General features: G+C 45.9%; 1 protein-coding gene across 3 annotated transcripts in view; it reads right to left on the bottom strand.

Moving 5' to 3' along the window:
- LOC111245915 (terminal nucleotidyltransferase 5C-like) overlaps positions 1-13,132 on the bottom strand; it is a 151,631-nt gene that overhangs the window by 45,945 nt on the left and 92,554 nt on the right. The window contains exon 1 of one of the 3 annotated variants that reach the window (XM_022794913.2): positions 5,043-6,365. The exons of the other annotated variants lie outside the window; for them this stretch is intronic. Coding sequence (XP_022650648.1) covers positions 5,043-5,066 — 24 coding nt within the window. The 5' untranslated portion in view covers positions 5,067-6,365. Of the gene's footprint in view, positions 1-5,042; positions 6,366-13,132 lie in introns of those variants that run through there. 3 annotated transcript variants of the gene reach the window in all.

Below are 13,132 nucleotides of genomic sequence, written 5' to 3'. Positions count from 1 at the left end.
TCGTGCGCAATTCTATGTATATGTTGTCTTCATGTACAACTAAAGTAACGCTCGAAAAGAACATTCAACGACAATGAAGAACAACGAGATGTTTCGTATATTACACTTCTGGATTACTTTCATATCACCTGTTTATCGTCACTGACTGCTATTGTTAGCAGGACCAGGACCTCGGAATTTAATTGTCTTCAGCTGAGCCTTCAAATCGACAAATGAAGATGAACTGACGTCTTCGATTCGGTACACCGTACCGATGTTCCAATGCCTTACCGAAACGAAGCTGAGCAATTAAGACTGAAGACAACCGCGTCTACATATCTGCCACTGCCCTACAATAACAAAGTTTAATACCGTTGATAAATTCGAAGTTAGGCGAAACGCTCGCGTCCCAATCGGTAGCCGTCGTCTCGGCGACGGACTGTTCAGCAACAACAACAACATTTTTTATCTCTAATATCAATCAAAATCAGCTTAGTAATATCCATAAGATCAGCAGCGATAATATTATCTAGCAGACAATAGTATAATTCGTCCTTAATCATAGCATTATCATGAACGCTGCATGTACATGTACGTACATAACGAACAGAACTATCGTCATGCGCTTGTGTTTGTGTTTGTGTCCGTCGTAGGCTGAACAGATATTAACTGTTGCCGTTATTATCTTCGTTTAAACCTATTCTTTTTCTGGAAACTGAAGACCGCTATAACTGGCTTTTCTTTTCGCTGTTGAAACTACAGAACAGCAGAGTGGGCGTTACAGAATATCATACGAATTTGAGCCACTTCTACTGGTTTTATTCGGGTAGCCATCATTGGTGCTTAGGGTTATGTCAGCGACATTAAATTAAGGCATGAACGATCGAGAATACTAAGGCGCATAGAATCAATGCCTATGCGATTTTAAGTGGGTTTATTATCTAGAAATGCTTGAATGGTCAACGGTTCTTACCTCTGAAGGATTCTAACTTCATTTCAACTTCGATTCGAACATACTCTTGAAGATAGGTTTTTGACAGTCCAGTTAGATAGAGTAGTTTGGTGATGGCAGCAGATCCGGTATGATAACATCACGCTTTATGACTCAACCGTTAATAGCTTCCACGACCCAATGCACGTAGTGTCAATAGAACCTATCGTTAGCTATTATAGTACCATTCATTTATTGGTTGAATCGGTTACCCCTCGCCCCCTCAGGGCTGGTAATTGCCTTTTCGCTTACGATCGATATGTCAATGTATGTAATACTTTGAATGTCTTTTAAAGTGTCAATGACCTGACTTTTTTCTTCTATTAGGATTTTCATTTCTATTGCTGGTACGGAAGGTCTCGTGCGTAATGGCCGTTCGATATTTTCGTCTGTCGTTCAAGTTCCTGGGGAACGGTGGAGTTTCCTATTTTAATTACTGCCTGCTATGTCACCCAGCCGGCAGAATATGGCTTACGTACCTAACAGAGCTCTGACTGCCAGTGATAAGTTATGTGTCGATTACGGCCTCCCGCAGTACCCTCAGGGTACGAATATATCGCCCCGTTCTCACACACTTTAATGGAAAGTTATATTGGCCGCTAATTGCTGTTTTTACATACTTGGCTAGGATTTTTAAAGTTCCAAATCAAGTTTACCCTATGTATAATATATAGTTGGCTGTTGTCGCTCAGTGTTTATATCGATATACGAAGCTGGGAGCCATGATATGATGTAACGCGAGTTTCTAATAATGGTCAAGGAATACGGAGATTCTTTACACTGGGTCGTGAGATCGAGTGCAGTAGTCCCCCCTGAAGTACCGTACCCCCACGTCATCCCCCCTAAAGTAGTAGAGTCCCTAGCTGCCCTCTTTCCCTGCGCTCACCGGCAGCGTGTCCACCACTTAAGAGTGGTTAACGCTGCTTGCCGGAGTTGTCAGCGGGTCAAGCACTATACCTTAGGCAGTTCGTCAGCTAGTACGTGCAGCCGTGATGTCGCCACCAAAATGAGTGTCCTCGACGCGCGCAGCCATGTACGGCCCCACCTCTGAATCGTCAGCCGTAACAGCATCATCAGCAATGGCAACGGGCGCACCCGACTGGACACGATGCCACGCCACCGTCATGCAGCTAATCGAGAACGGCGGACAGAGCTGTCACGATCAGAGACAGATCAGATTCATAAAAGGCTGCTAAACCAAGCAGCTATCGTAAGAGTCCGCGACATGCAACGCCTGTCTTCTCTCCCGATCGGCCGTTGGTCTCTAGCTGGCAGCATTGGGACTGCTACGGATATAGCAAACAATAGCAGCAGCGGCAAAACTGTCGACTATTCTATTATTTATCGTTCATCAATCGATTGGTGAAGAGTGGATGCACACAGATCATAACGCGATACCAATAGGCCAATACCAGCCAACACGGCTAAAGCGCAACGGGGCGACGACATGAACTATAGAAAGACCATGCCTATCTGTATATATAATTGTATACCTATGGCTGTACGTTTTTGTGTCAGGTTAGTCGCACCCTACTACTGATCATCAGTCAGAAAGCAGCGATCGTCTGCTAGTGTCCATCCAGTGAGCGGAAAAAATTCCCAGCTAGTGATAGTGGTAGCAGCTGAAGCAACAACAAGAACAGGAGTCAACGGCGTCTGCTGTTATAAAAAAATCACGCACGTTGGTTAGATACGCTGTCTTCGTTCAAACAAAATACCCAGCTCCAATGGCAGTAATTGAATGAGTGTGCGCTTACCTGCTAACGGTAGAGAGTCATACAAACAGACATGACGCAAACATTGATTAGGACTGGCACGTAGTCGACCCGCTATTGCTTACCAGACATACCTTAGTTACCATGAATCTATCGTAATAGTTATTCGGGCCAATAGAGAATTTTCGAGTCCGATCAAGTTAACTTACTAAAAATGGCCAGAGCCAATTGTGTAATTCTCAAGGTTATCCAGGCGCGCATATACAGGAATGGGTTTAACAGAAAACTTTACTTGCCACCTTGCCCATGTTGAGACAACGTCCTGTCCTTAAGCTTCTTTTATTGGTAGTAACGTAACATTATGTCAATGTCTATTCCATGAATCTAATCTATAAAATACGTTGACCTTTTTGGCTGATATGAAAAAGGTTCTGGGCGGAAAAATTGTGCGAGAGTGATTTTTATTTATCGGTAAAAATCTATCCCTCGGCGATATCCACCTGATGTAGACTCTCCACAGCGCTATAGCCAAGATACGTGTCGATAATACTTCTGCTATGGTCTGCTACGATGATTGTATCATTTCACGACCACCCCTGTTCTCTGCTCGACGGCGGCATTGTGAGATACCAAAGTTATCTTTTTTTGGCCGATTGAAAAAGCTTCGTATCTTAAGCTAGCTTGCTACAATATTCAAATCAATAACCTTACCGGCAACATACTTAAGAATCGCGTAAGTATGCTTGTATATGGACGCGTAAATTTCGCTGCAACGCTTCCCACGCTTGCTTCATACGGGGCTGCAAAGCTTTGGTCATGCAAATCTATACCTTCTATTTGATCTCTGGTGGAAGGTACGACGGCGTTGAATGATTCAGAGGAAACCAGCCGATTGTTTGCCGACGCTGTATGTATTGTTCTTTAATGTTATTGTTGTTATTATTGGTTACTCGTTGGTTTCAGTCTCTCTTCGCTATATTAGCTCCTTTTAGAATTTGTTTTCGTTCGTTCTGTACATGACCGTGTTGCGTTTAGCTCCACGCAGAGACACAGTTACAACGGCGACAACAACAAATGACTGGAACGGATACCCCATTACTCTATCCATCATAGAAACACAGAAAAAACACAATTCAAAATGTCTACTCTCAATACTGTTTATGTTGTTCATGTATCCTAGTTAGGCGAGCACGACGCGGGTTCCAACTGGGCTGCTGGCCACATCTACTGCGACCAACTAGATTTATGCTTCTTTTGCTCTGAGGGAATTTACAAAAACTTTAGACGAACATTCTTAATGTTATTATTATAGTGGAATGGTTGGCAGATGAACGGTATAGTACGATGGAACAAGCTGCAGGCGCGCGCGTTAAAATGAATAAGAGTACCAACAAGAACGCCGCACACAACTATAATTGGGCCAGATTTTATATTAGGAGAAAAAATGGGCTGAAATCTTCGGGAAGCCCAACGACCGACTGTCACATAACAATGCGACCGATATACATATACGCATTACAGCTGAAAGTAAGCCTAAAGTCAATCGGCCGATAATTTTTGGACATGTCGCATTGGATTTTTTTGCCTACTAGTTTTGCCAGCGCATTGTTATAATTGATTCGAGTCGGTAATAGTTTTTGCAATGCCGCAGTGAAATGGTGCTACGGGCAAGGCGTTGTTCAATATCAGAGGCAGTAATACGTACAGAGCTTGCCTATCTGGTATCTCGTGTACGGTACACTCTGTGTGTATACATCTCTATGCAGATGGGCTTAACACTTCCCGACAAGGGGGCAGGGTCGGCTCGTATATCTTTTAGACAGCCAACAGACAGGACGTCGAACCGACATACTGGCAGCCTACCGATAGCTCAAGGCCCAGAAGCAGGAAATTTTGAGAATAAGTCTTTCTTGTTTGAATAAGGAACGGTGTGCGAGGGAAGCATTGCAGCAAAGTTGGGACAAAGGACCAGACATACAGATCAGTCGGTCCCAGCTAGAGTTACTAAGGCAACTATCTCTACACTGCTTTGCTTCGTGAATCTCTTTCTGAATACTTTGCACTTAACCATCTGGGTACCTACAGTCGAATCTTCCGGATTCTTTGGGAAAAAAACACTCTACCATTGTATTAGAACTTCGAGCTTATGTCAGAGGCTCAAAATCAATCCGTCTAAGAGAAACGTGTACACGTGTCGTTCAGAATTAGTTTCCGCCCTTATTGAAAAGCGGATAAATATCTTGTATGACTTCCTAATACACACACATATATATATATATATATAGTGTCCAAAGTGTGGCGGGCAGTAAAATATCCTATGCTCATGGGACATTATTGCGAACACTTTAGACACCTACCACCTGTATCCTGGTTTCGGCCATAACGCTAAGTTGCGGCGGCGTTGAGCTTAATTAAAATTCAGTGCTGTTCTTTGTAGGAGGAGTGACGTACGAAGCCTGGCTGATAAGGTAGACTTCTTACGAAAGGCTTTCGGGTAGTGTCTACACAATGCAAGAGAAATCCACACGCACTATTCCTTGATTCTGTCTGCACGCACTAACAAGGCGTTCAAGATCTCAGGTTGCAGTAATTGCCCTTTATTAATCCTTTTTTTTTCATCAGAGGATCGATCGAAATTCAGTAGAATTTCTCTACTATACTGTTTCCTTTTTCTCCCCGTGTGTGTGCTTCACTTGTAAAAAACTTGTAAGCCAATTAATGCTGCGACTGAATGTTATTACATGCACGTCTGTCGATTACCGTCGCGCACGTTCGAAAAAACACTCTGATTTGTTGCTTTTTGACGGCAAATAAGGAAGCGCTAATTCACGGTTACAATTTACATTGACTTCCATTCCCGCCTTCTGTCGTTCCTGTCTAAAAGTGCCGAACTCGTTGATCTACATCGTTAAAGACTTCTCTCTTGAAGACGGGCGGACGGATGGACGAACATAACTACACCAAGCACGATATGAACATCAGCCACTTAATATAAACGACACGTTAACGAAAAGTACTTTTCCGTGTGAGTCGAAGTCTTATCGAGATTGTGGGTTCGATGATTTCGCTGATATGCGTATCGGGGCACCTGCGATTTAGTCGGGGCCCGCTTCGGTCTTCGGTCACGGACGAAGAGGCTCTTCCACGTTCTTAAAGGACTTCAAAAATAACTGCAATCTATTAGCAAAAGTGTCGTGCTTCTCCTGTATGCCCTATTGCACCACAACCTGCAATGCTCTCTCCCAGTTTGTTGCTTAAACGCTGCGGATTCAATTCGACAAGTGGCCGGGCAGTCAACCCGTTCACCTTTGCTCGTTCTGACAGATGTACTAGCATGTGCTTGTCCGTCTATCTCGGTACGATGTCTTTAACATTGTTGTTATTCTTTTGAGAAAACTCTACTTTTCGTAGGCTACTTCCACTGCCGCGTGTATCCCTTACTCGCTATTGGAGCACGGACTGTTGCGCACGATGTTCACCCTACGACCGGCGCTCACCGACTAACTACTGGCGTCCGTTCATAGCCCTAGCAGCGCCACCGCGTCGGATGGCTGCTTGCTGCTGATGGCGCCGCTGCGACGGCAACGCTACCGACGACAGCAACAACGGCGACGGCAAAAGCAAAGCGAGAGCGATAGATACAGCGAGCGGCGGTGCTCAGCGCAGTCGCCGGCGACCACCATCACCAGTCCGTTTACTGGAAGCTTGTCGCTGCCTTGCCGCCGTCGCCGCTGCCGCTGCTGTTGCTGCCATAAACGAAGCGGCGGTCATCACCACAGCAGCGGATACCGTTGGCACCGCGGTTCTAGGAGAGGCAACGCAGCAACAGCGGTAGCAGGCAGTAGCAACAGCAATCTGCAGTGGTCCTACGGCGACCTGTAGTAGCCCAATGAACTGGCTGTACTCATGGCAGCAGCAGCAGCAGCAGCAGCACGGTCGGTCGGTTATAGCTAAGCCAGTCGCGCTAGGAAGGCCCTCGCAGCACTCCGACGGAGGTAGTTGCCACTGTAGCAGCAGAAGGGACACTGGCAGCATTCTGTCCGTTCATTTGCTCTTGGCTTATTACTAACAAACATCATCAGCATTTTGCCGCTGACTAGTGTTTCTAGTTATCTTGCGGTGGAGTGCGTTCGACGTGCACAGGGGCAAAGGAAGTATCAGTAACGACGACAGCAGTAAGAAACAGTGGAGGTAAGACGAAACGGCGAAACATCCATAATTTGCGCAAAGAGGAGACTGCTAAGAAACGAATCCTTCGCTCGATTTACAGAATTTCTAGCCTTTTACAAGTTTCGAATCAATAGCTAACTTCGAAATACAACAGATGGCCCGATGTACGCGACAATCGGGAACCCGCCGCTCTGCAAGCGATGCAAAATGACGACAGCAGAACGAAACTATGCAACGGCAAAAATTAAACGAACGTCAACGAAAAGTCGCTACCATCAGAGCTTTGCCTTGTTCAAATGACTGCCACTGCCCATTCATGCTAGCGCCAGATGATGCACAGCGAGCATGACCAGCCGACATGAAACGTCTAGATATAGACGTATGCATGTATACATACGTAGAAGATACCGTCAGTGTGTCCATCGGCTATAGGGGTACTAGTAGCGGTAGCGACAGTCAGTAGTAAGTTGCTATGCAGCTGAATAATGGCTGACCTTGGGAGGAAACCGCCGGCAGCAGCAGCAGCAGCAGCAGCAGCAGCAGAAGCAACCGCGTTGGAAGGATAGTCAAAACAACGTGATTTCGAAGCAGGCTGATTGGTCGAATCGTCGACGGAGGTAGAAGTTGACACCCGATGAAAAAGCTCTTCGCTTTTACCAAAAAAACAAACGATCATTAGACGGTTACTTTAATCAGAACTAATGATTCCGACGGTGCCATAGACACGTGAGGAAAGTCTGCAATCGACCGCCGCTTTGAGATGCTTCACAACGATGATTCGTAGCCTGTTTCAATAGTATGCTTCTGTTCAGTGGAAATATCGTCCGCTAACCTATAAGCGTGTCGATCGGCTCAAAAATAGACAAGAGACAGTTGTAATTTTTAGCTAGATTTTTTACGATCTCCGATTATACGGTTTCCTTTACTTATTGTTACACAAAGACCACAAACATATCCGCTTATGCCAAGCATGATATTCAGTTTGCCGTTCGTTGCTTACCCGTTGCATGGCGACGATCCGTTAAAGATGTAGGAGTTGCACGTTTTGCAAACTAAAATACTATAAAGGTCCAGCATTGCCGAATAAGACTGATCAACCGTATCGGGGTGGTACTGTTAGGAAATATGGAAAGGCATCAATGGAGTAGCGCGTCGCTTCGCCTAAGTGTGACCCCTATCTTTTTTCCCCCTTGTTTCTACACATAAGAGCCACGAGCGCTGTCCGCTCCGTCAGCGCAGACGTACTACGTCAAGCCCATTCGTTTCGCTGCGATAAGTCGGTCGCGCGCCACAAGCTACAATAGTCAGCCAAGCGGCTCTTGGAATCCGTCAGGAACTAGCAGCATCGGCCGGCATTAGAAACAAAAATAGACTGACTGGTAGTAGAGTGCGCAAGTGCAGCAAGCGGTAGTGGACACGATAGCCATAGATGGCCTTGCGGGTGGCACGCCTGGCTGGCGTGCATCACGCTGCGCCGAACTTCACCCGCTGAATTCTCCTGTTTCTGCCACTGTTCTACTATTGTGCATGGTACAGTTCCGTTGAGGCATCATTCTGACCTCCCCAAACCCCTATCATACCCCATTGCCTCCTTCCAATCTTGCCCCCCTCCCCCCCCCCTTCTTCATAGTCTATTGCTAGTCGAAACCACAACGATTGGGCGCTCCGCTTCGGTTGATGTGGACGTCCAATGCCGCCATGTTGCCGCTCCGCTGTGCCGTCCGGCAGCCTGTGCGCGATCGGCACCATGTTCTGCCATGGCCATCGCTTCGACTTATATCGTATCGCATCGAATTGTGCTCACCGCCGCTTCCAGCCTTCATCTGTTACTGCGCGAGCCGACCGCCCACAGAGATTAGATATTCCTGCATATACGTTAAATGTACAGCGACCGACACTATAGGATTCGCAGGCTTGGAAAATAATAATAATGGTTAGCGAGATGGCTAACAAAAAAGTGGTCTCTTTAAACACCTAAACTGTATTGTATGCTTTGTGTGGCCAGAGATTCCGCTATGCAAAAGGTGGCACGATCAGCGGATGATAAAGGGCATTTTTTATTTGAATTGTTTGTTTTCTGCCCCTCAGACATATAAAATCGTCTTACCAGCTAGAAAGTTCACATAACACTACTTCCGCAGCCTCTTCCTAACACGATGCTCTGCATCGATCGAAATATCGATAAAGCCGTATCTCTGGAAATCAAAAACACAAATCGTTATTAATATGACTAACGCTGTCGTCACTTAAATATTTTTTGCTAACTCTTTTTTGTTTGTTGTTGTTTTTTTTTGTTATTTCATTTTGCAGCCATCGTATTGTATTTGTTAGCTGCTTTATTTCGGTTGGTTCCATTCAGGGTACTATTGGCATACGCATACGCATAAGGGTCAAGCAGTAGGGATCATGTGATATTGATAGGAGCCGGAGAGAAATATGGGTTTCAGAGTTTCGATGTATAACGTCGTACATCGCGGTGAAAAACGTGCGTAGCGGTCGATGACGATGCTCCGTGCCATCTAGTAATGGCTCACATAGGAGTTTGTCGCGATTTGTAAATCTTTGAGCAAAAAGATATTCGTTTTCTTTCTGACATCAATAGTTTTCTGCCTTTACCTCCGTTCTGATTCTGTCAACGACTCGTTGCTAAAGTAGACTCATGTGAAGGCTGGTTTGCGGGTCCTAAGCTGCCAAATCATGTGAAGCTTCGTTGTCGGTCAGCCTAACATCGGAACGCTGCCCGGTCTTCGTCACCCGCTGCCATCGTTCCTTCGATCGCTGCCCCGTAGATTATTCCAGTTTCTTTGTCTTGATTTCTCGATCTTGCCTGTTCGTCCGTCTGTTCGCTCGGTCTTGTGAAGTGACGATAACAGCAGCCGTATCGCGACTTGCTCTGCATCTTTGGTTTGTATTTTAGCTCTTGACGACCGGCGTCACAACGCGTACTTGTCGACTGTTCGGTTGGCTTTGATTACCATCATTTGAAGTTTGTTTACGCAGGCAGCGTTCACTGATTTCTGGGTCCATTTCGTTACGGAAAAGTTGAACTCACTTGTTACCTCGCACCATGTTAGCTTTGCGCCGGACTACAGTCGATTGAGCTTCACGACAAGTAATGTTTTGCCCCGCTGGAATCTTATCGCCAGATGAGCAACAGGCGGGCTTTGCAGCAAAGTCGCCTCGAAAGCCTTCTCCAAAAATTGGCAGATCGATAAGAGGATAATAAATGCGGTTTGAAACTTCAGAAGTAGGATGCCATCAGTAAGATAGGAAGCGGTAACATGCAAATTCCTTTCATCGCGAAACTATCAAAATTAATGAACTTCAATTCAAAGCTGATTTTTACCTATGGGTCAGGCCTTGAAAACCGTCGAGCACCGGAGCCATTACGAGCCGAAGCCCCTCCGGTGAAGTAATCGGAGGGGCTTCGGCTCTTTTCGCACCTCTTCTGTATGTCCCTCAGGGCACATAAAATCCAGCTTCTAACCTTTGACATTACGAGAGCAAGTCTGCCTAGGACGCTGACGTATCGGGAAACCGATGATTTCGGTGGATCTCTACGAAGTGTTAAATTATTGTTCCGTAGTCAGATTGATGCTACGATGCTTTCTAGATTACTCAATTGTTTTTTTACAAACACATTCTTTAATATATTTTCAATTATTCACACTTAATACATTTAGTGGTACATAGTCAATTTTAGGCGGGACTTGACAATAAAGCTCTCTTTAGAAATGTAATCTTCCCGACAATTTACATGAGTCCACTCACCAGCTCACGCAGCTTTTCTATGATACTCTATGATATAACAGCAGCTTTGTTGGCTTGCTTTTCGCAGAGGATCAAAGGCATCGACTCCGAATATTTGTGCGAAATGTACCACATACGCCCTTAAAAAGGTCCTTGCCCTATCGGAGTGAAGTTCAGTCAACCGTTTAGGCCATCAGGCTTTACACACAGAATTCGCACTCGGCCATCCTCTGTCGATGCAGCTCCGGGAGTCGCTCTCCCGTTACTTCCAATTTGTCTTATTCCCAAACGCTATGTGCCCGTTTGTGTGTACATGTGTGTTTCTATAAGATTACATTTGTGCGTTCGATACGTATGTCAGTTTGCGAAGGTACCCCCTATCCCTGTCTCCTCCAGCAAAAGGTAGCCGCCATTTTGATTACTCCACGTTACACACTTAAAGCGCACTTTCGATGTCAGAATAAAGACTAAAATGCAGCATTAGGACATACAGAAGGTAGGATCATTGAGAGGTGACTCTAAAAAGGGACAGTTCTGGTTTACTGGCAGCATCTTTATAGTCAGTCATCGGTTACAACCGTTACAGCATGCGGAAGGCAAAGCTATGATATTATTTATGGAGAATACAGTGTGATTTTACCGATCTTCCTATTGCCGCCGTAGTTGTAGTCCTGTTGTTAACTTCACCGTTGCCCCCTACCGCTCCATCGATAGTCTACTGGACGACTACCGGAGTACCGCCTCCCTTGCTAATCGTTTTCTAGGCTCGCCCTCGTTGTCCTGTAGCGGCGACAGCAGCGTGGGTGGTAGCTGACGCAGCAGAAGAGTGCATTGCGCGTAAAAGGCTGCCGTTTCATGCACCACAGAAATCGAGGCTCGGTCGCTTGCTTTTGTCGGCAGTGCCTTAGGCGCGTATAAACACACGCAAGTAGATTTGCTGTCCGCAGGAAGTAGCTCGGATTGCGATTTCCAGGTAGGCCCAACAATGTTCGAATCGTCAATCACTTAAACGGAAATAAGCACAATAGTCATCGCAGACCCAGCAGAAGCAGCAACGTTATCGTTAACATATATATATATGTACAAGCTGGTGGATATTTCAGAGGTCACAGTTTTTAGTAGCTTTACGTTTACCACTAAAATTAACTGCGCAGGCAGACTATTGCTACCGCTTACCCGCTCTGGCTCAACACACAGGACCAAGCATCGCCGCCATTGGTGACATTGGCTTTTATCAAAATTGAATTTTCTTCATGACTACTACAACATACCTGTTGTAGTTCTATGACTGCTACCGCCAGTAATAGTTAGCACGGGTTATAATAATGGTAAAAGTAGTTAGTGACGTCGGGTCCCTGGCCAAAACGCGTAGCATCGCTCTGCCATGACAGCAGCGACGTTTTTCAACCGCTAACGCCACTAACTGTACGCAAACACAACGGACCGAAGCATCGACAAGCCGTGCGCGTGCGTGCGTGCGTGCGCGCGCGCGCGCGCCCCTAGTAATGACACAGCCACCGTTTGTTGGGTCGCTCTGCGCTGAATCGAAAGCCTTCGTTCGCTTGACGCTTCATCATCATCTGAGTGTTTAGTGTTCGATGGCGTAAGCCCACATTGAGAAAAGCGAAAATCAACAGCCACAAATGCGTCGACGATGCGACCTGACTCCCGCATTTCGATAGTAAGGCTAGCGTCACCATAGCGGGGTGCAGATTTTGAAAGCGTATGACTTGATTGGTATGTATAAAGTGTTCTTCGTCTAGTAGCTCAGATACGTTTTGTAGATTCGGATTATTTGCTTTTTTTTTTCTTTCTTACGCTTTCTGTCACTCCTTTCCGCTGTAAAATTCGATCGGACAATGTGTTTGGCTTCTATAATCGGATGGCAAATAATCTAATTCGCTTTCTTTTTGCTGAAGTTCACAATCGACAACCGAAGTCTCTGACAAACCGATTTGAAAATGCGCGCAGTACACAGGGGTTCGCTATAATGTGCGCTACCCCCACCAGTGTGAACTACTATAATAAAACACATCCGTACCTTGCTGGGTGCATGCCAATATCGTGTAAATGAGTTATGAACTCCATATTGAGCCCAAGAAGAGAAACGCTATATTTCTGTCAAGATCATGCTAAAAGAGGGGCCAGCTACGACCCGTCGTCGTTATACGAACCGAATTCTCTGACGATACACCGCGGGGTCGGCGTTAACTGACAACACGTCGGATTTTGTTAAATTCAGCTAATCTAACTAAGACGCCACTGTTCCGTCTCTTCCCTATTGGTACCCTTCCAGTAGCGCCTTTCTCAGCCGAGCGCTCGAGGCCGATGACAGATAGCAGAACGCAGATCCAATAGAGTGGTCTAGATCTCGTAACCGGCAGCACATCTTGGTTAGACTGCCGGCCACAGCGTCGCAGGGATGACGCTCTGGTCGCGTACGACGGCCTCATAACATCATCAGCAATATAACATTTGTCTCATGGATACCCAATACAACGCTGTGAAATTTTACCACGGAATCGTG

The sequence above is a fragment of the Varroa destructor genome, unplaced genomic scaffold, assembly GCF_002443255.2.
Source record: "Varroa destructor unplaced genomic scaffold, Vdes_3.0 BEIS01000002.1, whole genome shotgun sequence".
NCBI classification, from domain to species: Eukaryota; Metazoa; Arthropoda; class Arachnida; order Mesostigmata; family Varroidae; genus Varroa; species Varroa destructor.
Note: the sequence above shows the minus strand (reverse complement) of the source record. Positions and strands in the feature narration are given on the sequence as shown.